The sequence below is a fragment of the Salarias fasciatus genome, chromosome 1 (genome assembly GCF_902148845.1).
Source record: "Salarias fasciatus chromosome 1, fSalaFa1.1, whole genome shotgun sequence".
Taxonomy (NCBI): Eukaryota; Metazoa; Chordata; class Actinopteri; order Blenniiformes; family Blenniidae; genus Salarias; species Salarias fasciatus.
In genome coordinates, this window is record NC_043745.1 from 20482575 (window position 1) to 20510424 (window position 27850).

At 40.1% G+C, this 27850-nt stretch overlaps 5 protein-coding genes across 6 annotated transcripts in view; all 5 read right to left on the reverse strand.

Annotated features, from left to right (window-relative positions):
- Positions 1 to 821: 821 nt before the first annotated feature.
- cyba (cytochrome b-245, alpha polypeptide) lies at positions 822 to 3382 on the reverse strand. The gene is made up of 6 exons (XM_030098551.1): positions 3194 to 3382; positions 2935 to 3004; positions 2418 to 2492; positions 2249 to 2332; positions 2039 to 2120; positions 822 to 1654 (listed from the first exon to the last, which is right to left on the reverse strand). The coding sequence occupies exons 1-6, from the start codon at positions 3249 to 3251 to the stop codon at positions 1466 to 1468; spliced, it is 558 nt and encodes a 185-aa protein (XP_029954411.1). The 5' UTR covers positions 3252 to 3382; the 3' UTR covers positions 822 to 1465.
- A 539-nt stretch (positions 3383 to 3921) lies between these two features.
- mvda (mevalonate (diphospho) decarboxylase a) lies at positions 3922 to 7875 on the reverse strand. The gene is made up of 10 exons (XM_030091450.1): positions 7743 to 7875; positions 7514 to 7584; positions 7021 to 7135; positions 6749 to 6895; positions 6326 to 6525; positions 6127 to 6201; positions 5766 to 5984; positions 5193 to 5308; positions 4923 to 5031; positions 3922 to 4529 (listed from the first exon to the last, which is right to left on the reverse strand). The coding sequence occupies exons 1-10, from the start codon at positions 7801 to 7803 to the stop codon at positions 4449 to 4451; spliced, it is 1194 nt and encodes a 397-aa protein (XP_029947310.1). The 5' UTR covers positions 7804 to 7875; the 3' UTR covers positions 3922 to 4448.
- Positions 7876 to 9026: 1151 nt separating this feature from the next.
- On the reverse strand, positions 9027 to 11606 carry pdcd5 (programmed cell death 5). The gene is made up of 6 exons (XM_030090535.1): positions 11388 to 11606; positions 10559 to 10596; positions 10358 to 10419; positions 10188 to 10279; positions 10032 to 10103; positions 9027 to 9948 (listed from the first exon to the last, which is right to left on the reverse strand). Exons 1-6 carry the CDS (start codon positions 11451 to 11453, stop codon positions 9901 to 9903), a joined length of 378 nt encoding a protein of 125 aa, XP_029946395.1. The 5' UTR covers positions 11454 to 11606; the 3' UTR covers positions 9027 to 9900.
- Positions 11607 to 14060: 2454 nt separating this feature from the next.
- On the reverse strand, positions 14061 to 17342 carry uraha (urate (5-hydroxyiso-) hydrolase a). The gene is made up of 4 exons (XM_030092609.1): positions 17053 to 17342; positions 15234 to 15373; positions 15017 to 15152; positions 14061 to 14813 (listed from the first exon to the last, which is right to left on the reverse strand). Exons 1-4 carry the CDS (start codon positions 17104 to 17106, stop codon positions 14724 to 14726), a joined length of 420 nt encoding a protein of 139 aa, XP_029948469.1. The 5' UTR covers positions 17107 to 17342; the 3' UTR covers positions 14061 to 14723.
- Positions 17343 to 18325: 983 nt separating this feature from the next.
- LOC115388756 (heterogeneous nuclear ribonucleoprotein C) overlaps positions 18326 to 27850 on the reverse strand; it is a 45633-nt gene continuing 36108 nt past the window's right edge. The window contains exons 3-7 of one of the 2 annotated variants that reach the window (XM_030092012.1): positions 27589 to 27639; positions 23228 to 23397; positions 22321 to 22434; positions 21021 to 21178; positions 18326 to 19766 (exon numbers count right to left, since the gene is read on the reverse strand). In XM_030092012.1, the coding sequence (XP_029947872.1) occupies positions 19728 to 19766; positions 21021 to 21178; positions 22321 to 22434; positions 23228 to 23397; positions 27589 to 27639 (532 nt within the window). In that variant the 3' untranslated portion in view covers positions 18326 to 19727. The remainder of the gene's footprint in view (positions 19767 to 21020; positions 21179 to 22320; positions 22435 to 23227; positions 23398 to 27588; positions 27640 to 27850) is intronic. The other variant, XM_030092021.1, reaches the window with a different exon arrangement.

Consider the following 27850-nt stretch of genomic DNA (forward strand, 5'->3'; position numbering starts at 1 on the left):
CAAGATTTTATGTTGCCAGAATTAACAGAGTACTTAAAACAAGCAAAAATAGCAGCACCAGATTTTCGTTTTTTGAGTATTCCCATAAAGATACATTTCTGGCTGGTGGCAAAGTTCACACAAATATTCCGAGTACAACTTTTAACTCAGACTCTAGAAGGGCATTGAACACGCAGATCCAGCGTAGTAGAGCAAAATTCTAGGTACTTTTTCCATGTTGAGAAGAAGCATTGCATTTTGGTGCCACTGACCATTTACAACATGAAAAAGAAATTTCATGAGTGAACAGTTTTGGGAGAGATACAAGTTTTTGCAAGTGAACTATGATGTTGAGCTGAACTGTAAGACTGTTTCACCAGATGATCTTACGAGTTTAGGAAATGTAATTTCTGTTTCAAGAAATGAGCAAAACCACTGGACAAAAACTGTAAATCTGAAAGTACACTTGGATGGTAGCTCATACAACCATGAAACCCAAATGAGGAAGCTTCCTTGTGCTTATTTTAGTTTCTACACAGCTGCTTCTCAGATCAACTGTGACCCAAAAAAAAAAAAAAAAATGAATGAGATAACAAATCTAATAAAACCAACATGTAGAACTTGTTTAACGAACTGCATTCAAGTCCAAATTATACAAGCATTTTTCATTATGAGGGAACAATGAATGGCTGTATGTCCCCTCCCCCCCAAAAACAACACCAAAAAAAAAAAAAAAAAAAACCAGACATGAGGAAAGGGAATTTCTCATGCAATGAAATTCTGTGTTTGCCAAAAGGGAAGTTGCAAATGAATTTCCTTAAAATAGTTTATCAAGAAGGCAGTCAAATTAAACAAATCCATGTATTTCAGACCAGTGATTCAAAGGAAGCAAAACATTTATTTACAACAAATAAAAACTATAGACAAGGAAAAACAAATGGCTAATATCATTTGGCCATGAAAATGATCAGGTAATGCATTCCTATCAATCAGTAGTTCATAATCATACGGTATTGTGATCAGCTGGCTTCAAGAAATACAACTACTCAGGGGTTTATAAAACAGTGCAAACACAGCGATTTAGTTTGTTGTAGGTCTGCGCATCTCAAAGCAAAGAATGCGGCAGAAATTAAAACATACAGTGATTGAAACAACACAACTTCATCCAATCAGCAAACAATCGCATATACCAACAGACCTCTAACTGGCCCCAGAGTTTTCTGTTGCCACTAGCAGCTGTAATTATTTATTTAAAAGAAATTAATTTGACTTCATTTTAACCACCTTCCTCTGTTTTTCCATTATTGCATATCTTTTCCTTTAAACTGAGGTAAGAAGGTGCAAACCAGATATGTTGCTCTATCACCGGCTTCAGAAAACTTCAGGAAAATATTTCTTAATCGAGAATCACAGAATCTGTCAACATCCCACTGTAACAACTTTTGAGGAGAAGGAAAGGACAAGAAAAGCCGAGTGACTACACTGGTTATTCATCAGCAGTAGTAGAGAAGGGGTTGTCATACGCCGCTGCCTCCAGATCGTTCACGTTCTTCCGACGTACATCAGGAGGAGGTCTTGGTGGAGGATTCTGAGGAGGTTTTCTGGTGGAGTCTTCTGGTTTTCGGACATCTTTCCGTGGAAGAATTGGCTCCCAGTGTTCACCTCGGACAGCAGCCTGCATGAAAACAAGTAGATCAAGAACAATGAAGTAAGTTTGATTCAAATCCATAAATACTTCATAAAGCTGACATTCCAAAGTCTTTGTTTTGTATATTCACAGTTTTTGGAACACACACACACACACACACACACACACACACTCTCTCTCTCTCGGATCACATATGCTAAAAGGTTCAAACACAGGCCTAACTGGTCGGATTTTGCAACCATGAACACAGAAGGGCACAACCTCTTCCTTGTTACCATTTCCTCAATTCCATTATATGGGCCCTTCCTGCATCTGCTCACACCTTTATCAGGGCTGATAACACTCAACTTCCTCCACTGGGAAGAAGAAGAAGAAGAAGAAGAAGAAGAAAAAAAAAGAAAAAAAACTCACTCCAAAGTAGATAAGGCTGGCAATGCCAAGACAGACACAACCAAGGACAGTGGCCAGCATAAAACCGCCAGGTACACAGATTCTGAGGATTAGAAGGAAAAAAAACAAAATGAGGAAACATCATAATGAGAAGCTGAAAGTCTTTTGTTGAACTGATGAATAGGAAGAATGTTGTCTAGTCAAGGAAAGCAACAGAAACAATGAACTCACGCTGCATGTAGAAATGCCCGGACATAGTAGTTCCTTGTCAGTGGTCCAAAAGCTTTAACGCAAACTGTGAAGCAATACTGGCCACTAAAAGGAAACAAGAAACAGAGGTGAGACCTGTGCTTGACACTGAAGTGGAACCAATATGGGGCAATAATATTACATCACTTACGGTCTCTCTACACTGGTCCCCTTGGCCCTCTTGCTTCTGGGATACTCAAGTAGACACACAAACGCCCCAGCCGCACTGATTATTAGTCAAGGATCTTCTGTTTCCATTACAATATTGTGCTTTGCATGTAGATTTATATTTCAAGGCATGCAGAGATTATCAAAATGAAATGTCTGAATCAAAACAACAGGTGCAAAGAAAAATTAGTTTGCAGCAAGTTCACTTAAAGTATTTCAAAAAGCTAAGGTAGGAATTTAGCAGAAAACAGAAACAATGGACATATAAACTAGTATAATAGAGATCACATGGAAAGGAGATGAAAGAAGATAAGACTTCATATTTTTAATATCACATTCTGCCTACAGAGAGCATTTCCCTCTAAATGTGTAGTTTCATTTATCTTTGTGACTTATGAATTTTCAAAGAAGGAACTTAGAGTCCTGGATTACATCAAGAAACGTTTTCAAAAGAAGCACATTAACTTTATTTACATTGCCAAATTAAATGTGAAGGATACATTGCATAAGCAGCAAACTGCCAGCCTCTGAACTGTCCACTCACACCCACGATCCCTCCAGTGAGGAGAACTGAAAGAAGGAAGAAGGTAACGCCACCAAAAATAACATGTACAACTTCAAAACAGTGCAGGGAATTCACCAGGGTGTGTTTACGAACGAGGAAGCGAAACATCAAATTTATCTCAATGTAAGAAGTTAGAGAAGATTCTCAAGAATTTCAAAGAATCAAAACAAATAACTGAATTTGTTTGTACTTACTGAGGCCGGCAGCCAGCGCCTGCTCGTTGGCCCACATCGCCCACTCGATCTTACCCATCCTGGTAAAACAGAAACCTTCTGCAGCCGGATGAAACTCCCGAGAAAACTCAAAAAGTTCTACGACTTCTACAAGGAAGGAAGCGTTTTTATGAGCTCTGAGGTGCGAGTGGGCGGCCACAGGGGGCGGGGCTTCCCTTAGCCAATCCCCACGCGAAACGTCACCCAGGAAAAATGCAGGTGTGCAGAGGGAGGGGGCGTGGCCAGCCATTTACGGGACAGGTGGAATATCCCACTCAACAGGTGCGTGTAGAACGTGTCACTGAGTCTGTTATTATAGCTGCTCGCCTGTCAGCAGTCATTAAGTTTGATTTTACTGCCGCACAAATGAAAAAACACACACTTGTTTCACAATCGTCTTTCAGAAAGACACTTTTCCACTTGAGTCATTTATGCCGATAGGGCGTGAACGCATTCAGAAAGCCTTAGGAAGACTTATTAGACCGAATTTTTTAAATAGAAACTTGTTATTGATAAAGGTTTGAGGAGTATTAAAAGTAAAAAAAGACAGAAAACTGCCAGTCTCTTTGGGTTTATAGGTTGGCAGAAAACATGACTTCCTGTAGCCCCAAAAAAGCAGCAAAATGGATGATGATGAAATGAAAGAAAGATGAGAAGACATTTTCACTAAAATAGATTTTTATTCTTACAAATATTAAATATTAAACTAAAGCAGTGGCTCTGTCTGTAATTGTATTTATCATGATGGAAAACATAAACCTTTGAGAATGGTAATTACAGCACCCTTCTGAAAAACACCGGCACATCCACACAGGTGTTTATTCAAACATATACTACAGAAAATTTAATTAGCCGCAGGAAGCTGTATTTATGGTTTAATGAACTGCTCATTTCAACAGTACTATCTATTAATTACCTGAGAGTCAAACACATTTTTACAACCCCAAAATAATTCATATGCTGAACTGTGTACAGTGTGCACAGTTCAGCATGTTAATTATTTACACAATGTACACCTTTAGAAGCAGAGTAATATGCAAAATTTAAACAAAGCAATAAAGATTTGTGAATAAAAGGTCAAGTTAGACTGATTTATGAAGTTTGGAAGAACTCAATAGTAACAGAGGAGCCTGCATTTCTGATCTTTTACAGATCTTTCTACAGGTTTCTAATGGAAATATGGTGAAATGTCTTCATCGTCCCGTGTGAAGCTTCGTCTCATGCAGGCTGTAGAACATCACACAGTTTTCTTGGGGAGTCCGTCAGATGTTAGTAGATGCTGAGTGGGATCTTTGACAACACAAGGGCCTGGTCCAGCCTGGAACACAAAACAAAGGGACATCATGTTGCAGATTTACACATTTTTTTTTACCCCCAAAATCTTGTTATAACCACTGGAGTCCATTTGAGCTTTCAGACAAGGAAATAAGCCACAAACAGCCAGAGTGTGGGCTTCAGCTTTAACGTTCAGCTGAGGCGATGCAAGACAGTGTTGCATCAAAGCATGCTAAAAAGGAAATGTAGACATTCATGGAAATCTAACTGACTTATCACATCTCTGTGCTGCTGTATGACCAGACAAAAGAAGGCACTGGATTCCAAAACATATTCTGATTCTATGCTGAAGTAATCTGATCGACATACTGTATATTCCAAAAAAAATCTGAGAACATGCAAATAAATTCAAAGAAAGATCCAGTTTGGAACATACCTTTGTGCTAATGATGTAGTTTATTCCCTTTGGCATGGGCTCCAAACCGATGCCCTGCTTCAGCTCATCTGACAGAGAAACACGGTTGACTGCAAGACCCTTGAAGAAGCTGCAGAGCAGAGAAAACTTTCAGTTTCCTATTTCAAAGAGGTTGAAACCAAACAACAACAACAAAAATAATAAACAAGGCAAATTCATCCTCATCTTAATGCACTGATTTATCATTGGGTCAACATCAATGTTATCGGATGCTTCAGCGCAGCAACTCACTCTTCCCCGTTGGTCTCTGGGGGGAAAAAATGTTGAACGACTTGGACAAACTCAGAAACGTGCTTCTGTAGAGTGAAGATCACGGCGTTGGGGCCTGCATCAAAGGAGTAGGCCACCTACAAGGAAAAGTACATACTGTGACTGAAAGATGTTAAACAAAATGGATTTTCTAAATAAGCAAGAAAGAATACACAAAGAGCAGCAAAGATACAAAAGTATGACACACAATATAGAAACTGTACAAATCACAGGAGACAACTTATCTAAAGGGCGCTTGTATATTTTTAGATTTCTTTTAACTTAAATTGATGCATATCTGAACCAACTGACAACATATTAAAACATTTAAAAGCTTTTTGTATGAAGTTAACTGCATGTCATTTCTGTATTTATTCATTTTATTTTGTATATAATTCATTGTGAAGCATGATTTACTTCCCTTTGTTGCCATCGTGGTGTCACATCTATAAATCCAATAAGTATTATGCACAAGTACACATTGCACAGTTGTCCTTGTATTAAATACAAGACTGAACTAAGAAAGCTTCGGGAGCAGAAAGGTAAGTCACTCACTCTAGTTTCTCCGTAATGTTGGTTGTAACGATGCACCAAGTTGATGACCTGCTGAGACACACTGTTGAGGTAGAAGATGGGAGGGTAGGTGTCGAGGCAGGTGGCATGGAACTGGTTACTGTCCTTCATGGTGAGTTCAGCAAACGCAGGGAAGTCCTTTTTTCTTACAGCTTCAATCATTTCGACCATCCGCCCCGAGACGACAGAGTCTGCCCGGTGCTGCAGACACAGAGAGTTGATGTAAGAATCTCGGGCAAATCAGTTGGCAGCTTTTGAATATAGTCCAAACTATTAGAGCACTACATCTTACTGACAGTAATACTGATGCACTAAAATGCACATTAGGGGGTAATTAAAGTACCTTTAGTAAACAGCTTGACTGCACGCTGGTTTGCATCCCAGAAGTGCTGCCAACTGACTTCCGTGCTGCACTGGCCTGCAGGAACGAACAGAAGGAATTCTGGTTTTGTGTTCTTCAATTTCCACAAACACAATTAGGCAGATCACTGACTCTGAGGAGGTACTTTAGGCCTCACTCATGCACCTGCAACCAGACCTACCACTAGCACAAGTATTCTCAGCTCAGGCCAGTGGGTTTCTGGCTCCACCTGCTGGGCAAGACTGTCCTTCCCATCATCCTGGAGCCCCATGATCCACTGGACAAACCCTCCGTACATGCTGCGGCATGCACTGCCAGATCCTTGCCGAGCAATCACAGACAGCTCTCCTTCAACCCCAAACACCCGTGCCAGAGTGTAAACTGCAAAACAGAAACATAAAATGTAACAACACCAGTCATTTGCAATACAGTATGTCCAAAAATGAGCATGAAACGCAGACAATGTCCAGTGACTCAAGTCCATAACCAGAAAGCATAAAATCCCTTCAATAATTCCATTGCACTCTGAAAAGTGGTTGTACTCCAGGGTCAATCATGTGTTAATGGAATAAAACATAGTTTCTTCATGCCAACACACCCTCACCTAGACAAGCAAACCCAGCAGCTGAAGAGGCGAGTCCGGCAGCAGTGGGGAAGTTGTTAACTGAGCAAATGTGGACTTTGTGTGAGAGAGTGGCCGAATCCAAACCAGGGTCCCCGTCGTTACGCCTCTTCCTTGCTAACCTCCGAACTAAACCAAGAATAATAATAAAAAAACAAAAACAAATTAAAGATCACTTAGAAGCCTCCACTTTTTTCAACATTTCATGTGTTTACTTTGGTTGAATAGGAAAAAACACAGCAAACAGGACTCACTCTCTCTCAGGCAGGACTGGATCCGTGGATGGGAGATGTCCTCCTCTTTGCCATTGAGCCATATTCGATCCTCCTCAAATGATCTGCTGGTTGCAACTGTTGTGGTTGTTTTCAGCTGTTCAGTAAAAACAATAGAAAAATAATAATAATGTCTATTATAGATTTACTTCAAAATGTGCACATCAATCTGCACGCTTTAATGAACAAGGTCAGTTTTTTGACATTAGATATTAAGAATATATTACAATATGAATATCACATTTTTCAAACAGGTTTAGTAAAGCCCTCGTCAAACAGTAGAGTCTGTTCTGTAAGTTCAAGTCTTAAGAAGTTAAGTACACACTCTAGAAAACAGCTGCAATGAATAAAACTTGCAGACAGAGCACATATATTGACACCATGTTGCAAAGCATTACTTACGTTCATTAGTTTTTCACTGGATCAAACAAAACCAAAGCTACAAATTCAACTCAAAAAAACCTGATTTAAATACCTGGTCTTGATGCAAAGTGACACTCAACGATGAGTTTATAGGTAGAATTAATTCTTCATTTCTCTTCCCCCCTGGAAAATAAAGCATATCATAAGACTGATTGGGAAACAGTGTACATACAGTATCGCATGCCTTTATGCATTAGTATCTAACTAGACAGTGACCATGTGCACAGTAGTAAATGCCTGAAAGGCGAACTAACTTTGACAGGAGTCGAGGTGATACTTACAGTATTTAATGACCGCGATATTCACCGGAGCGGTGCATGTAACCATGTGCGGCTTGTCCATGTTCTCAGCAGAAACACTTCTCTCTCAAAGTGTTTTCTGGAGCTTTACGCCAGCTCTTCTGGACCCTCTGACACACAGGACCCGACACTGCTCTGCACAGGCAGCGCTTCCTCCTCCTCCACTGATTGGCGGTCGCGGACCACGTGTCTCGTCCAACAGCCAATCAGAGGCGAGATTCTTCGACTAAAGCGTGAACAGCCAATGGGAAATCATCTGACCACAGTCGTGCGAAAATGGGGCAAAGACGAAGTCCCGCCCACACGCGAATCCGAGCTGTCAGTCAGCGGCAGAGACAGACTACATTTTTACACAAATTTAGTTTGTTTTTCATTATTTAGACTTTTTTTTAGTTACTTCTGAGCTTTCAGACTCTCCTACACAACATCATATTTCTGTGTGTGCATTTAAAAAGATAAACAAGTGGAAAATGAGAGTAACTTAAAAAGGAAATAACTAAACAGGCTGGAGAGAACAAAGAGAAAAAAGTGGAGTTCAGTGTTCTGTGCCATCCTTGTCCTGTGCAGTTATTGCTACTACTGCAGTGCAGCCACTACAGATCTGACCTCAGTAAGGTCTTATGCACGTCATATCCAGTTATAGATTATTCTCGGGCTACTGTATTGGACATTGCACAATTTAGATTTTAACTTGTTTTTCATGCAGTGTTTTCTTTTTGCTATAGTCTCTATTTTCTTGTCTTATTTATTCTATTTTGTTTATATTCTCTTTTTAATTCTTGGATGAGGTATGTCTACACCGTATGAGGCAAGTGAGATGAAACTTCAATTCCACTGTCTCAGCAGAAATGACTTTTGATTTTGATAAGATTCAAGTGAGCAATACACTCAATTTTATTCAAACCGTGCAAGTTATTTTAGAGAACTTAATCTGATGAAAAGCAAAATGAATCCAAGCTGTAACACAAAAGCCAGATTCAAAGGTGGTCACAATGTGCCTCCACTGGGTGGAATTAGATCAGCACATTCCAACCTGGGGTGAACAAATTACATTCACATATCAACTGAAGACTGATTTCAAAATCTAGATTTGTTTTGAAAAGCTTTAAGCATAGGCCCAAAATTAGCTTTGCATAATTCCTAAACAAATCCTAAAATAATTGCTCCTCTTGTAAGCTGAGATGCTGTTCTCAATGTATCTTTATTTGGTCATTCTGTTGTTTTGCTTGTTTTTTCAACTTGAATGTGTTCTGCTGCTACTTTTTATTTTTTGAAGTGTCATCGTTATGGAACAGAGCACAATCTCTTCATGAAAAAGTCACTTTTATTCTTCATGCTCTCAGTAACAAATGAAGTTGGGTACATTTGGCAATCTGTTAACTCTTGTTTCTGAAATGAAATTCAAAGTAGCCATCCTCAACAGAGGTAAAGGCTCAAACAGAGCTACTGATGAATGCAAGGTTGCTACTTTTCTGCTCAACTTAATAAAACAAAGTGAATTCAAATTCCAGTTGGAGCCTTTCAGAAGGAATCTAGTCATTCATATATTGAATTAAAATTTTAGAAACAGTTCACTAGAAAAACAAACATTTCAATTTAAGGCTTCTTTTTAATTTTTATGTAAACTTTCAAGATACATTTCTGCAACAAAGAAAACACCAGGGAGCAACAATCAAACCTAAAAGGAGGTTAGCCTTGAAACCAAAACAAAGCACTGTGTTGAGTCCAGATAAAGATGCATCAGCAGCAGCACGTTTTGATTTTGTATAGTTTCCTATGTTTGTAGTACAGTTGTTGATCATGGTGAAAAAAAAAATAAGAGTAACTACTGGGGAGAACTAGAGGAGAAGGGTACAACACCGGCTGAACAAACTGTTACAAGCTGATTGAAAATAAGTTGCAAAAGAAAGCCCTTCTTGACACCCGGTCCGCTCTTCCCCCACCACATGCCGTTAAGTCAGCCCAATGTCCTTGTTCACTCTATTCGTCCTGGTGTGTAGTTTCCAAAGAGACACACAAGCTAGTGTGACATCCCGAGATTGAGTTAAGAGGAAAATACTCGTCAAAGATGCCATAAAGAGTCCCAGTGAATTAAAGAAACTCTTGGTTTCTTGGCTCGTCCCAGGGCTCTAATTCCAAGTTAATAATCATCCTCATCATCTGACTCCATCACCCTCCGTCTGTTGAACTGCAACACAAACGGGATTATAAATATCAGATGAGAACGTAAAATCAGATTAATCTCACACATGGCATTTCAGAAGTACTTACTGTGACCGTTGTTTTTTTCTCTGTTTGCTGGCTGACTTTTTCCAGGATCTCGATCAAGCCCGACTCCGAAATCTGCCAAAAGACAGACGCTATTTATTGCACTATTGACAAGAAGAAGAAAGTGATGTTATTCTCAACCCTGTGTTATTTTCTTACCTTTCCTCCCAACTTTCCAAACTGAGCCATTTGAATAAGATAATTTTCAACTGCCTTTGCCTTTTCTGGCTTCACCAATGCAAGATTGCTCACTGAAAAAGAAAAGAACAACATTAATTCACTCAAGGAAATTTCAGGATGATGAAAAATAAATCTTACAGCACACTTACACCTGCCACGGGCCTGCTGATCTAGAACTTGAGCCAATATAGAGTTCCTCATTTCATCTTCTCTGTAAATAAAAAGATGACAAGACCCCATTAGTTCTACTCCCAACTGTGAACAAATAAAAGAGGAACATATTTATTAACCTGTCAAGCTCTGTAGCCCAGCCTGGTAACACATTAACATCAGCAAGTTGTATAGCTTACCTTTGTTTGGCCTCCTCTCCTTGCTGACTATTAGCATTCTGAAAGAATATGTGAGACAGCATCATCACTGGCAAGTTAATTTGTGAGGAATTTGAACAATTTGGCTCATCAGTTGGTTTAAAGTACACAGTAAAACATGAGTTTCTTTCCAGATCTCACTTGATATGTTTTAAATATTCTGGCCACAAAACTGTTTAGTTTATAAAAGAAAGATCAAATTCAATGAACCGCGTTGCTCTAAGTGTTTTATTCCCAGTTAAGTTTTTTTTTTAATCCCTTGTAGGGACATCAAAGCTGAATACTCTCAACTCAAGAATAAACAGAACTTTCAAAACTCACATCCAGCTGGGTGCTATTAACTATTTATAGCTAGCATAAAAGAAGGTAGCACGCTCAGGAGCTTTCTGATATCTCACATGTCTGATTTATCAGAGTAAATAATAACCTGTAGTGGAGTACTAAAAAAATTGCAATTGATACATTATGCTTTGTTTGCAGCTTCTTGTTGGGTTCTGCTGAATCGAGCTAATCAGATAGAAGCACTGACTACACACACACACACACACACACACACACACACACACACACACACACACACACACACACACACACACACACACACACACACACACAGGTAGCATCGGAGTGATGTTAGCCACAGCTGTGATTTGGTTTGTTTCACTTATTCAAAGCTGAGCCCCAGTTTCATGAATGATCCGTGAATCTCAGACAGGTACATCCGAGGGGGTGTGGAGTTTATGTTAGCTACACCAGCTAGCCACACAGTGAAGTCAGCATCTCCTTATAAGGGCTCGTGTTCAGTCCTCACCTCGTGCTTTGCCTGCAGCTCCGCCATCCTCTGCCTCCTGATAGCCTCCAGTTCGTCGTCCGCCATTGTTTAACGCTATAATATGGACCCAATCGGATGAAACGGGATTCAATATCGCACGAAAACTCGCACTAAACTGCAGTCGGAGGCTAGGCCCGTTCTCAGGGTGACGAATCAACTGCGGAAGAGTCGATTCAGGGAGGAACAATCAAACACAGAGTGCGACGACTCAGTTTGATGCACGTGATTTAAAAGTAGAGTTTACTACTGGTTTATCTGCTGTTAACAATTGGAAAAATCTTATAATTAAACATGTAGGTATTTTAAGACCGATCCGAAATTGAAGGCTGAATACCTTATTATATTATTGTAATATATTGTATTATATAATTGTATTTATTATATTGTATATATTGTATTTATCATATATTTCCTGTTAAATCGTTACATTTTTAAGATTCATGTGCATACTGTTGGATCTTCCTTGTCTTTAGCTACTACGATATATATATATATATATATATATATATATATATATATATATATATATATATATATATATATATATATATATATATATATATAATACATATATATAAATACATATATATATATAATATATATGTATATAAATACATATATATATATACTATATACAGCTATGTTTTCTGTCACTTACCGGTAATTACATTTGTGTTGGGTATTGCTTACTTGGTGTGATTTTGAAAGGTTGCAAACCGAAATGTTACTTTAGGCACATTTACATGGGCCAAAAAAATCCTCGTAACCAGATCGCCAGGAGAAGCAGATTGTAAATGTGTCATATAAACACCTGAGTGGATCCGCTTCACTCAGAGAGGATTACATTTCGTATCTGATTGTAAGAGGTAGTCCATGCTGATCGATAATCCGCTTGTGCCTGATATAAACAGCGGCTGACAGTGGAGCAGACTGTACGAGCGAATTATTCATTCTGCGCTCGCGTTCCCTTGTACGTAGTGGCGTAATGACGTGTACAGTAAACAGGAAGTGGAATTACACACAAATGGAAGAACTGTGGTTGAGAAACTGTTTTTTTAATAAAAACCCAGAGAGAACAAACAGAGCAGCACAGTAGAGCAGAGCTCTATAGGACGAAGACCGGCCTGCCATTGTATAAATCAGCACGAACACCAGGCTGCCGGCAGAGCAGTGCCCATGGTGGAGCAGAGTCAGGCAGAGTGGAGCCCGCAGGGCGGAGGCCTGGGGAGCACTCGCTCTTTGGGCAGCGTATCATGGAGATGTTTGAACACGAGTCAAGCAGATATCCAGCAGATGGAAACACACTACTAGAAGCTGAGGACTACTGACTGCAGAAACATTTTCAGAAAATGAAAATTCTGTGAGAGGCCTTGTGCGCATTTCACAGATATGTCTTCCATTTGAGAGGACTCGCTTCAGCTGGGGACCTTGTATATACATGAGGATTGAATGTGCATTTAATACGATTGTTTTCAGTTGGATTGGAAAAACACTCCCATGTAAACTGGGCCAATGCCTTGGGCGTTTGTGTGTCAGTGTAACAGCATGTTCATTTGGCAGAAGGTGAGTGAAGCCAGTGATTATTTGAATTGTGGAGCGTGCCAACCACTCTCAGGTGGCAGGTATGGGTTAGAGTATGTTTTGTCTTTTGTAGGATTTGTCCTGCAGTGACACAGTTGTTCAGGTTACACACAGTTTATTCAGGTTAGTAATTAATTCATTTTAAGCTGAGACTGGCTTTTACTGGATTTATCGTCAGCGCTCCTCAAACTGATCAGTCGGTGTTGTGTGTGGTTGTAATAAGAGCTCTGCTGTACAGAAAAACCAGTCCAGTTGGAGTCCAGCTCCAACTTTTTTTTGTTTTTCATTTTTCATTCTGGCATTGTCAAATGAACATTTACAAACAAACAAACAAACTAAAAAAATGCATGTTCATTCGTTCATTCAAACTCATTCCCAGTGGGCATCTGATGTCAATTTAACATCAATATGACATCAAACACTGACATCAATTTTTCATCATAATTTGGTCAAAAACGTAAACCAACATTACATAAATCCTTTGACATCAATTTGACATCTGTCAAATAATGATTTTATCGATGTTATTTTGGCATTATTCAATATCGAGCTTCTTTGAAATTTGAACCAAATAATGATATTTAGTAGGAACTTTTTTGAACTGTGAGAGGAAGGCAAAATACCTGGAGGGAGCCTGCGCACACACGCGGAGAACATGCTAACTCCACACCGAAGGGCCCCATGCCACAGTTTGTATATGAACTGTAAAACCTTCTACTGTGAACAGTAGAACACTACCCTACTGTGAGGCAAGAGCGCTATCCACGGCACGATCATCAGCAGCTGCTTCCATGTCAAACTTGTACAACAGAAAGATGGAAAGATCCTGCACCGTCTTGTATTGCAACAGTGTAAAAGGTCTTTGCATTTCTGCAGAATTTCATGCACATGACCTTTAAAATAGCAATTCTTGTGTCTGCAGTACTGTATGGTAATCTGTCTTGCATCATCTACTCTGAGTCGTTGTGTTCTGTAATTTATATTGCTCCAATACTTCTTCCAATTCTCTCTCAATGATCAAGCATACAAATGTAACAAAACATTTTTATTCTCAAATGAATCATCCCAGGTTGGATCGATCTCCACAGCTATGCAGCTGCTCATGTGCTTCAGAGAACTGACTGACTACAGGTCTAACACAAACCGCACGAGTGAACAGAAATGCATTGCCCCCATCCCAAAATGCTTCAACTTGAGAAGTTTTATAGGGACATCAATTCAATGCTTTGTTTCCAGACATTAAATCACAGTCAATTTGATGTCAAATATATTGATTAACAAGGTATGATGCAGTCATTTAATGTGAGATGGATTTTTTGGTTGGACTTACAACCAGAAGAAGGTCAATGCTTGTAGGCTCTTTATGATGATAGTCAATATCTTGACCACTCTTCAACAACAAATTGATGTCACGATGCCGCTGGGTTTTCAGAGTAAATGTGATTAAATGTTTTATTAATGTGTATTTCATATACATTGTGATTCAAAACCAACGAAATAATACAGTAGTGATTTTGCAGCAGAATCTTCAAGAAACATTTCACAGCAGGTAAGGACAGCCAGTCATATACAAAGTGAAAATGGTTTAATTGCAGAATAATTCCAATCAATCAATGAATCTCCCCCGTGTGTAGCTGTTCAGTACTTCCATGAATTGTCTTGTTGAGATTTTATTGTTTGTTGTCATTCTCTCACAGTGAATCTATTGGCCGTCAGCAGAGTCACTCAGGATCTCTAGCTCCCTCTATAGGTGCTGTAGGAGAACCGACTCAGCAGCAGAGGGACATGGTACTTCTGTCCAGGGTCTGTGATCGTGAAGACAATCTGCATCAAAACAGTAAATGTCAAAGCGATAAACAGCAACATAGACTGATCAGAAAATCAGCTATCAGCATGAAGAAGGTTTGATAAAGAAGTGAACAGGCTGCTCGGGTCACACTAGGTGGAAATAAAGGCCAGAAGGGGAGTGAAAACAAAATCTGTTCATTATGACAAGTCAAAACATAACATGAGGATCTTTTTCTCACCTCCACATAGGGGTAAAATGAGGTTTCTCCTATGCTTGTCCAGTACTGCTCGGTCTCAAAATGCATTTTATAAACACCAGTGGTAAACAGTTCTTTTGTGATCAGTCCTGGGCATCGTCCATCGTCATTAGTCGTCCTGTCAAGATGATTTCAGTTATTTCTTTTGTAGTAGTGTGTGATATATCCTTAAACAGTTATATGAGTGTCATGTTGTTACCCAGCAGTTATCAACTCCCAGGCCTTGTTGGAGGGGTTTTGTCGAAAAAGACTGAGGGCCATGTTTGACCCAGGGACCCCCCTGCCAGTGTTCAGCACATGGGTGGTCAGAGGACTTGGAGGACCTGTCATTGTCTGTGTCTTAGAAAACAAACAGAGACTCTCAGTGGATCAGCGTCCGTCAGCATGTAATCATGTTCTTTTACATTTCAGGCCCTCCGTATGGGGCGGCAGGTGTCTGCAGGATGCAGAAGGGAGAACAGCAAACCTGTTGTTACTATTGAGAGCAAAAGATCAACCAAAAAAGAATCAGAGCGTCATTGAACGTTTTTCTTTTTTTTTCTCAATTGTTCTACTCACTTTTCTTTAAAGGCATTTTCATTGGTTCATCTTTGTAATGATTTTGCTCAAGAATTTAATTTTTTTTTTTTTTTTTTTTTTTTTTTTTTACCTGGCTCACCTTGTTTGAATTTGGGCCTGTGTTTTTTTTCTTTTTATTCCTTTGTATTTGTATTTATTCGTTCATTTCAGGCAATTGCTGTACAATAATGCACAAGGTAAAGGAAACATTAACAAAAGCAATAAACAATGGAACAAATAACTGAATAACAGAAGATTTCATTATGCCTGAAAGAGAGTGGGAAGAAGAAAACTTATTTAATCCCACCCCCAATTATCCTTAATATAATATAATCAGAAAAAATTCTCACTTCCGTAGTTGTATATACACATGAAAACTAATAATTCATTGATTTGGATCTACATAACGAAAAATTTGAAACAAGGTGGCGTTACCATTGGTAACCGATAATATATACATACTTGAATACAAGTATACCAACAATAGTAATGAACAGTATACCACAAATGGTAAAGAAACATAAACACACTCAGTAATGTTGATGTGAATTCAAGACCCATATTCTATATACTGCGACCAAACGTGTACGTTTTTGACTTCTTATTGCAGTTTTTACTTCATTTTATTTGCATTTGAATGTTTACATTGGACCTATCTATTTGCTACCAGTTAGAATAGTACAGAGCCTTTCTTTGGTGTGGACCTATTTCACACTTTTCATGGTTTGTTACATTTAGAATTTTTGAAAAATACTCATAATATTCAGCCATGAAACAATTTATAAACCTTTTGGAGCACTCTGGTTGGTCAAGCAGAGATTTTATAGTAAACATTTCAACACTAAGCAGAAATCAGACACACAATTAGAGGTTTTACTTTAAGGAAAAAAAAGTTGTCTGGCACATTGCATCAGTGTTTTATTGAATGTGCTCAGTTAGCAGTAAACTATGGCCTACCATGTTAATAAAGCTGAAGGTTTATAACAGCACATGTTGTCTTTTTTTTTAAATAATCTATTTATCACAAAGGAAGCCCCAGGATCACCAGAGTCAGACAGGTTGAGAATCTGAGGAACCATGATCAAAGTTTACAAACAATCCCTCAGAGAGATATAAAGAACTTCTCCTTTAAACTGTGGGTTTATCATTTAAAGAAACAGTCTGTAAATGTGCTTGACAAGACTAGAATGATTAAAACAGCTGCATTAGCTCCAAACAGACGATCCAAGAAATTCACCAGTTAATCATAGTTTAATTTTATTTTAATAGGATATTTTAAATTTAATTGGTTTTAAGTTGCTTGGCATCCAAATCAGGAAGGTAACTTACATGTTGAACAAGAAATGTGCATATTTTAGACAAGATGGCAAAATAACTTCTCCAGTTAAAGATGACTGGTGGCAAGTAAAAGCGTAAAAGTATTTTTAAATTACAAAAATGTTCAAAAACTAGATGCTTACCTTATTTTCAGGCAGAATATGACCCTTCAGCAGCTGCAGTCTGGATGCACTCATGTGCACTGAAGAGTGAAATTCAAAATAGGTCAATAGTTTTAGCACAAAACTGTAATTGTGTGGTTTACGAAATGGATTTTTAGCACATTAGCCTCAGGAAGTTCCACAGTGTGCCGATATTCAGGATGAGCTCGGGTACACGTGTGCTTATCTTTGTGTCAACAACATTCTGGTTGTGCAAGAACCTACTCCTGTCACATTTTGTTTTCAGCACTTTGAACCAAATGGATGATCGGAGTGTGTTACTCTGGGGCTCAGGCTGCTGCACAAGTCAGTTCATATTTTTAAAAGTGACAGAGGTTTTTGTTCCCTGATATTTGTATTTCCTATTGACATGATGCCTGAATACTCAAAGCTTGTTCCCATTTATAAATCCCCATGTTTATAGTGTTCTCTTTCAAACATGAATTCTTGGGAGCTAAGCATGGGAGACAACTGGATACCTCCTACAACACAGCATGGACTAGTGACTGGCATTTGTGTTTAAACGAAATATAATAACTTGTCATTTTCTGTTAATAGAATAAAATCAAGCCATGGTGTCTTTGCACTGAAGAATCCAAGTGAAAGCTTGAAATCCGTCCTTCCTCTGGAATTCACCTCTCCTGGGACACGGTGGTTTTCCAAAGAGACTGTAGTGAATCAGGTGCTAAAGACAACAACATACAGCAAAAGATTCGATTGCTTTCTTTTTACAACCACATTAATTATTAATCATATTTGTCTGGCTCGCTGTGTTGCTGGTCTCTGACACACAGGTTCATATTGTGCCGTCTCTTCCGTGCTTCACGGTTGACTTGCTCCAGGAGTAAAACACTGCAGTCTGAGTTCAGTCCACGTATCACGTACAGGATCACACAGCGGTGCCCTGAGAGTAACACACACATATACACACACACAGAGCTCGGGATGCTGCTGCAGCCAAGTCCCCCGAGGGTCTGACTGACCTTTCGTTAAATCGTCTCAGCACTGTGGAGAGGAGATGCTGTGGGTCAGATAAGTGTGATAATTCTTCCTCACAGATTTAGTGCAAGTTAGATGACAGGAAGTGAGTAACTTCATGACATATGAACTTCAGATAGAACTGTGGCGCCTTCCATACTTAGTTGAATCATTCGAACACATTTTGATTTAATCACGTCGCTTGTTGAAGTTGATCCATTGCATCACACGTCTCCAGCGTCTGCTCGGTGTGTCTGACAGAATGAAATCACACATCCTCCGGACTGCGTTTATACTCAATATGAAAATACTTTTACTACTGTGACAATGAGAAATTCCATTTGGGCTCATTTCAAGAATGCAAACAAAAGCATGGCAGACCATAAGAATTATAATAACATCAGAATCGTCTTTAAAAAACACATGAGACGTCCTAAAACAAGATTAAAGTCAGACAGTTCATCAATTACAGTGAAGTATACAATAATACACAATATCACAGACTGACCTGGCCCTCTGCACATTTTAAAGTGCCAAATACATGGCGGAAGAGAGTTCTGACATCCCTCTAATACAGCAGTTCCCAACATGTATTCCCCCGGAGCCCCAGACTGCTTTACGAAAAAAAAAAAAAAAAAAGAAAAGCTGATTCTGCAATGTCAAAACTTTACAGTGAAACTAAACACTGGCGAATACGTCCAATCTCACCAACAAACGAGAACAGAAGCAACCGGGAGTTTTCCACAACAGCTCCAGTTTCCAGGAAGTACCAAAGCTTTTTTTGATATGAGCAAATCTAGTTTTGAACCCCCCCCAATCTTATACACTCAGAGTACATAAAGTATGGCAGATATAACAGTTACAATCTCCAATGAAGCTGATGAAAATGTTTCTCCTGGAATAACAATGCAGCTTCCTTTATCTAGAAATAATGAGAAAATGTGGGTGTAAACAATAAATCACAAAAGAGTTTATTTGAGGGGCGCTGACACGATAAAGAATGCTGTGTGATTGTACGAGCTCATAAGATCCAGGGTAAAATGGAATCTGAAGCCAAGTTGTGTGAAATTTTCCCTAAATAGTTGGTGCCTCATTAATATACTGGTTTCTGATTGTGCATTAACTCATGAAAAAAATCATATTAGCGAGAATTTTCAAAGAGAAAATAATTTTTAATTCATCAATGCCTTGTTTTTATTTATTAGAAGGGAAGCTGTTGAAAGAGCAGAGTGTGTATCGTTCAGTGTTGTCTGGTCTGTTCATCAAATAACCTGGTGTTGGTTTAGATAGCTGTTTAAGTATTTTGTAATGCTACAATAACTTCATTTATACAGGAACACTGCTGTTCATACACGTCTATTCATAAAGTGTAAATGGCTCATCTTGTTTATGAAGCTAAAATTCATCACTTTGCTTCTGGATTTCGAAATGACCAGCGCTCCTCGTGTCCACGCAACCAAACAAGCTCTGATAAAAAGTTCTCACGCTGTTTCTAAGTCATTTTCACCAGTATTTAAGAATCAGCTGTCACAAAAACCAAACTGCTGTGTTCTAACTGAACGCTCTGGATGATATGTACACTCAACACTCAGCCTCTGATATGGGCGTTAGCGTGATGATTTATGTTCTCTTCCTCCATGTTTGGCACTTAGTCCACGTCTTTTTCTCATATTTTCTCTTCATATTTCCTCCTCGGGGTCAAAGCTGTGGTTGCTCATCTGTGACAGACACAAAGGCAGACAGACGGTGAGACGGGACAGTGAGAGAGAGAGAAACAAAGAGGTATTTCATTAAATGCGAACTCAGAATGACTCAGTGAAATTTCTTCATGCACATATAACTTCATTTCACAGCTGTGGAATCTTTTTCTTTTCCTGTTTAGAAGATACAAGCATGAGCTCATTCTTGTATGAATATTTTCCACACCAAGGTAATGCCATCTTAAACTAATAATGGAAAATAAATACATAAAATCCAATTTTCTCTCCATCATTACATCAAGACTTGTTAAATTTGGAAAATTTCTCTTAAAGAAAGAAATTGGGTTAGGTTATCAAATATAGTACACACACATTTATGAGTCCCTGGAGACAAATGAATGTTGCAAGATCAATAAAACCAAATAATATTACAAAAATCAGAACCATGTCAGCTCCACCGTGACACTTAAAAATGAGTCCACGCATTTTTTCACTTTTGAACTGGACAATTCCTTCAGATGAAGGTTCCCCAACAATAACTCAGTAAAACTGTCTCCAACCGATTAGAAATCAGACAGCAAGAGCAATGACATGAACAATAGGACAGATCAGTTTTACCCAGTGTTCTCGTCACTGGCTTACTGTGAGAGTTCACGGAGAATCACATTTCTTTCCACTGACACACGAAGCTCCCGACAAACAGGTTCCATCATATCCTCAAGGGCCGCTGGTCCCGATCTATCCATCTCAAGACGTTCTTCTGAGAGCGCTGGCTTATTGGAGACTTTCCTGCTTGATAAAGTCAGCTCAGGCCACCCTGGCCCATGTTTTTTTGTTGTTGTGCTGTTAAAGGTTTGGACTGATGTCGATCTTCTTTACTTCATTGCTTTCACTCCACTTTACCATAACATGTTAATTCCTGCTTAAAGAGAGAACCTCTGCTCCAAGAATATATTCAATAATATTTAATTAAATGACCAAATATGAAAACACGGAATTCTTTTGCCACATTTTGGTCACCGGCTCTCGGACACTTTATGCCGCAAAAACTGCACGACGACTGAAAAGAGGGACTCCACAAATGTTGAGAATATGAGGGTAAATTTCAAACAGAACGTCCCCAGAGTCGGTTTGGTTTCACAGGGGGTTAAGAGGGAGCTCGTTTATTTCACTGCTGCCCTCTGCTTGCTCATGTGGAATGAAGTGAACAGAAAACACACAGCGTCTGGAGGCGTTGTTGAGGAAATGTTCCCTGTATGGAGGAGCTTTTACCGTGTGGTGGTCGTCGTCCGGCTCCCTCAGGCCAGAGTTCTCCCGGTGGATTCGATGACGGGAGCTCGGAGGGGAGAGGGAGGACAGGGAGTGCTCGGGACTGCTGGCGGACACAGCGTACGGCGAGCCAGCTGGACTGTCCTCTCTCAGGGGAGACCCTGGACACAGGCGGAGACAGACGCAAACACGGAGATTAAGGAATAACGTTTAATGCGACAGGTCATGTTTGTGTGAAGAAAATACACACTTCCCTGCGACGGGAGACGTTTCGGTGACATTGTACGAGATGAGAGGCGGAAAACAGGAGTGGGAGTGACAAGATGAAGGACGGCTGTGAAGAGGAAGCGAGAGGGAGGTGCGAGACAGCCGGGCGAGATAGCGAGGGACAAGGGAATCAAGGAGGGCTTGAGATAAATTAATATGAAGATGAGAGTTATCGGACGCCCAAGGTCGTCCAAAGTAGACACACACACACACTCACTTTCATACACTCACACGCAGTGGGTGCTGAACTGCAGTGTGCTCCGGACACATTTCACACTCCTTAGCTCACCGACAACATGTATAGTGAGAGTGATGATTATAATAATAACTCCAAGGTTAAAATACTGCCGTTAACAGGACGCTTTGCTGGAGCAATGAAAGACATTCAGAAGAAAGTTTCCACAAAACGAAAAGGTGTGAAGTGTGTTTTACTTTCCTGTGAATTCTATCACAACTAGAGACAAGGGGAAAAGGAAATGAAGATTTGTTGTGTTTCTCATCATTACTCGAAGGACACTGGTATTCAAATGTGATTACCTGGAAACATCCACATGATGGCAGCAACACCTCTTCCCTCTACAGAAACTCTTCTGCTCCACAACTGGCTGATTATTTGTATTTTATTTTTTGTACTTTCTGAAGTCTCATCAGTCACAGACTCCAGCTGCACCGTTTGTTCAGCATGTTCTATAATTTTCTCACAACCATAAAATGCACACGCCTCCACTTGAGCAGGTATCGCCATAAAATCAACTTTTTCAAAAACCCCTGACTGAAGGAAAAATAAGTGATTTGTCAGGTAAAGTAGGGGCGGCTCGATCGGTACAGTGTGTCCCCATCCCCCCAGCCTCCCTGCAGCACAGATCCTGAATCATTTTGATTGGGGTTGTGACTCAAGGAGCTAATCAAGCAGAAATCTGAAGGAGGCATATAGCGCTGGAGTCTGCCTTAAAATGATTTTGATGTGCGAATAGATTATCTATCATTTGATCTCGCACTCGTCTGCCTCCACCGTCTTCCTGAATGAGCGTCTCACCTTTGTGGTCATTCCTCTGTGTGTCCATCCTGTCAAGACTGTCGAGCAGCCCATCGATCTGTGTCTTTATCAGAGTCAGCTCCTTTTTAATCACCTGCAACTCCTCCATCCCCACTGCGGCGACACGGCGAGAGAAAAGGAAAGTGACATCGGGAAACTGCACAACCTGAACGTGTCTTTAGAGCCAGTTTTCAGTGTCGTCACGCTCGAACGAGTGGAAACACTGGATTAACAACAACAATCACTTCAGCACAAATAATCTCATTTAAATGGAGGAAAACATTTTGGGAAATGTCCTGTTGTTCAAATCCAATCAAACCAACAGTATTTTCTTAAAAAAAAGACACACATATGAAAACATATAACATATGAAAAAGGGTAAAAACAAAAGCAAGCATTTTTTTTTAACAGTAGAGTATACAGTGACTTTGAATTTGGCCATTTGCACATTTTAACATGCCAAATACAGTACATGGTTGACGAGAGCCTCAACATTCATCTAACACAACGGTTCCCAACCATTATTTCTCTGGAGCCCTCGGGTCACTTTGAAGAAAGAAGCAGACCCTCAATCTAATTTCTGCTTTGTCAAAATTACTACAGTGAAGCCAAACAGAATTTTGAATTTACCCACATTCACTGCCGTATATTAAGCAGGACCTTTTAACATTATAATAAAATGTAATTTTCCCGGTCTGCTCTCATTTCTGGAAAGTGTCCTATTATAGCATAGCTCCGGGTCCCGTCTGTAACCTCAGGCTCGAGTCCTGGACCCCACATTGGGACCTGCTTCATTAAAACAACTCGAGCAGAGAAAGCACGGCCAGTCAGTTGTAGGTTTACCAAACTGTTTGTGGGAAAAAAAAAATTAATCAACTTTCAGCTGCAACAAATTTGTGTTACTCACACTTGGCTGTGGCTGAACTGGAGGAATGGGCTCTGGAGCTTTTTGAGTGGGTTCTGTCTCGGCTGCGTCTGTGCCCGGAGGAATAGGAGGAGGAACGAGATCGCTTGGCCAGACTGGGTCCCAGAGGTAGGGGAGAGATGGATGCTGGCACACGCTGGTAGTCGTACACCCTGCCAATTATGCAGACACAGTTTTACAAATAGCCTCTCGTTATCTTACTGTATTTGTGCAACAAGCTGCGTTTCGGCTGCATTAGCGAGAGTTTCAATGATTTTATGACATTCAAATAGCAGAAGTAATCAAAGAGGACAGTCTCTTCAAAAAGGCCTGGAAGCACTGGTGGGATATTAGTGAAAATGAGCAAACTGAGCATATATATATATATATATATATATATATATATATATATATATATATATATATATATATATATATATATATATATATATATATATATATATGTGGCCATGATGTGTTGAGTGCTGAAAGTTTGAGCTGTCCACAGATTCTCTGCCACGACTTTCAAGTGCTGTTTGTTTCGTGAAAAAAAGCCACTTCAGCTTCACTCAAACAAATTGCTTAGAGCGAATAGATTCAAAACTTACCAAGTTTATTTATAAGACACACAAAATCAAGACAAAATGACTTGTGCTGTGACAATTGAGAGGCACAATGAAAAGATGAGATTAACAGTAAAAACAGTAAAATTAATGAAAAACATGAAAAACGATGATTAACAATCAAGGATCAATAGAAGGAAATACCAAAATAGTGGCACAGAGCCTACATTAGAATTTGTTTTCCAACCTTGATGAAATATTTGTATTTCTGAATTCATTTACTCCTTCTTGTGACGTGTTTTGTCCCTTTAATACAGCTGCATGTACCCTGACTTTAAATATTTCTTTCAATTATGCGAAATGTTTGTTCAAAACAACAATCTTCCCGCCAAAGCTCAGATATTCTGCTGGCACAGTTCCACATTTCAGTCCCGGTCCTACCCCGTCAAAACATCGGGATCGCACAAGTTTGAAAATGAAAGAAATGAAGCAAAACATGTGGAAAAGTAGTTATTCAGGTGTCTGCTGGATAAATATGTGCATTCTATTTTCCTTTGTCTTTTCTTTTCTATCAAGCGTGAGCGAATGAAACGGTCTCACTCTCACTCACGCCTCCTCCCTGTGGACAGCTCCATGTCTCTATCTGTCACTGAATGTAATTGGTTCTGTCAGGGCCAATCAATAGCTCCCCGCCAGGCTCGTAGTGCCGGTGACAGGGGGTGTATCGCAGTCAACCCCTATAGTGGTTACAGAAAATGGCACTGGGTGTTTGTGCACATGTGCTTCGGCACAAATAGAAATGATGGTGTGATTGAAAAAAGAAAAAAAAAAACGGAGGGTGACCTGAATAGTCAGTGACCCAGTGACCAGGTGAAAGACGGCTACAGGCTCAAAACCGGCCAATCGCCGGGCAGAGCTGCAGAAACGCCGCAGCCTGTGAGGGAACGCTTTCATTTTTGTAGCTTTTTACAGTCTTAAAATGACCAAAAGAGTCCTTGACATAGATGGAAAAACGACCAAAGGAGTTACAGTTCAGAGCAAAGAAACTCTGAAAATTTTTTCACAAACATTACGATTCTGTGCGGCAACATGAATCCAACAGTATCTCGTCGCAATCTGGGTATTTCTGGATCACATACAGTCTGAGAACTGTCTAAATGCTTTCTGCAAAGCCAGGAGAGAGAAAAGCTCCTCTGCTGTATATAACAAGCCAGCAACAGCGAGACAAGCTGTCAGCTGAAAGGGCTCGGAGCTGGGTGGTAATGTAGATTTACTGATCGAGCTGTTAGCCCGTCAGTCTGGCTTCCTGAAAACTTTTCTGCGTTGTTTCATATTCTGCCCCACACTGCGAAAAACCTCCTCTGCTCGACACAAGAGATCGCCGCACAGGCGGCTCACAGTGAATCGAGCATAGCCTCAGACACACGCACATCACTATGCCACGTAAGGATGAAGTGTATTAGGCCACCATAAGTGTGCCAGATTAGAGGCTTTGTGCATTGTCCGCGTGGAGAGACACAGAGACCAGAGACTTATGGGAATTTAAAGTCTTTTAGAGCAGTTTGCAGGGGCAGATAGACAATGTGTTGTTACACCGGCTTTGAAGTGTCATCTCAGAGAATAGAAGCTCAGACAATGAGAGACGGTAGACGAGTGAGGATTACAGAAAAGTGTGCGAGTGTGTGTGTGTGAGGGTGTGTTTGTCTCTGTGGATTAGACCCCACACGGAAAGCCGCTTTGTCAGCTTGGACTGTTATCTGTGTGTTGAAAGACACTTTACTTTCATGTTTGCACAAGAGGACAGCGGACAAGAACAGTCATTCCTCTTTTCCTCATATTGATGTGCAGGGACAACAAACATACATCTGGAAACGTACACACGCGCACGCACACACACGCACGCACGCACAGCTGCCAGTAGTGCTCGCCAACAGCATGGGGAATAATCATGCACTGTGTTAAAAACAAATTGAAAATCAGCAGCGAAGTGTTCCCCCTGAGCAAAGACGGAAAAATGCAGAGGTAGGAAAAACCCAGCGAAAGAATGAAACAAAGAAAAGATGACTGAGCATCCACATCTGTGAGAAAAAACACAAAATAGGTGTGTGTGTGTTTTTAATCACTTTGAGGGCTTCAGTCCCTGAGAGCAGATACTTGCGAGGTCCTGCCTGTTTTATGGGGGTTACTGACTCGCCACAAACTGAAGGTGAGATTATCAAGCTGGGTTTGGATCTGAGATCACAGGACAATATGAAATGAAATACAATAGAACACAAATAATATTTCAATCCCAGAGTGAAATTATTGTGTAGCAGCTTGGAAATGCATTCTCTTAAAGAGAGCCCTCAAAAGGTGGAGCTGCCAGTCTGCGTGTAAGTCTGCGTAAAGAGGTGTATTATTTTTAGTGTTGTGATGACCTAAATGTCTTTAAGCACTGCCATTTTTAGGATTTCTCACCTTTTCAAGTATAGAAAACGAGCTTCCAAAAGAAAAATAATGCAGTTCTTCAGTGAAGACGTGTTTCAGTGTTCAGACAAGAATAAAGGTTTGGCTGAGACTTGGTGGCCTGTCAAGAAGAATTCATGGCTTTTGGAGTAAGTTAGCAGAAAATGAAAGAGAAACAGAGGAATGTGGCACCTGTTCTTTTACACCGTGTCCTTTAAAGTGTCTTTGAGTGTCTTAAACAAGCGAGAAAAAAATAAATGTGTTATTGTTATTATTACATGATGTGGAAGCTCTATTGTGTGTGTGAGAGAGAGCACACTGTACGACTGCAATCCTACTTTTTCCCCGATATGCTGAGTGAAGTGTGTCGAAGTGAGGATGGGAGAGGAGGGACGTCTAAGAGCAATTTCAGTGGATGACTAATAACAGAGCGCCACTCTGAATGGAGCTGAATAAAGTACATCATCAACCCAACCAACAACCAACACATTTCAAATATCAATACACACACAACGCAAACGATCTGCCGAGCCAAGAGTTTATGATTAGTCCCAAACAACATATTCGATTCCAGTGTTTCTAACTGCAGAGTACAGCTGGTGTGAACCTGTTCTGACCAGCAGGAATGGTAAACATGTGACAGTGTGCTTCATAGCCAGCACTGGGTCAGTGTGATTTTAAGTTTAGTTTAATTTTCACTGATTTGCTGTTTAAAAACAATCACATTTAATCATCTATGAGAGCTCCTTCAATTAATTCAGCCATTAAACATGAACACTTCATAATCCATAATTTGATTTTTGTTGGTTTTTTTTGCATTTTGTTCTAAAACAAGCCGTTTCTCACATTTTCCATCCATCCTTTAATCCACATTATCCTCTTCAAGAGGGAGTCACAGGGGCCTTTTCTCAGATTTCTAGCTTTGTCAATATAAAAACAGATCATTACAATGTTGCTTTATTCCCCCTCACAGAGCTGAAATAGAGATTAGATATATACACAAATACAGACAGACCTGAGCAACAAGTCACTGCAAAGTGTGATAATGAAGAGAATTATCAAATGGATTTTCTTGTGCATTCAAACGGCCCTGGAGTGTATCTGGGCACACATTTCGATGCGTTCTAGTGTGTGAGTAGGACTAGTGGTCTTCCCACTGCTGGGTAGTAACAGGCCACATTGTAAGCAGAGACAGAATGACTGGCAGCTGTGTAGCAGACGCCGACGGAAAGCGAAAAACTACAGGAGACAGCCGGGATAAAGAAAAACCCTCTCCGGCTTCCTGCTTTATCCTTCTGTGACACACAGACAAGCAATAAGGTGTTTGAGCCGCCATGCGTGGCTCTCTGACAGTACCTGTCATAGTAGTCCTCGTGATAGCTGTCATAGTCCAGGTCCAACTCAGATCTGCAGGAGAGGTTGAGAGGGAGTCAGAGGCAGAGGCAGAGGCGGTGGCTGAAGAAGTCAAGTTAAAACCACGCGATTCACTTTTAACAGAGCTATCACATATATCGCTTAACAAACGGCGCGCTCGGCCGGCGCGTAAATGTGTGAGTTGCGCGGCGCAATCACTTCGTCTGGAAAGAATACAGAGCCCATCATCTCCAGTCAGCTAGAA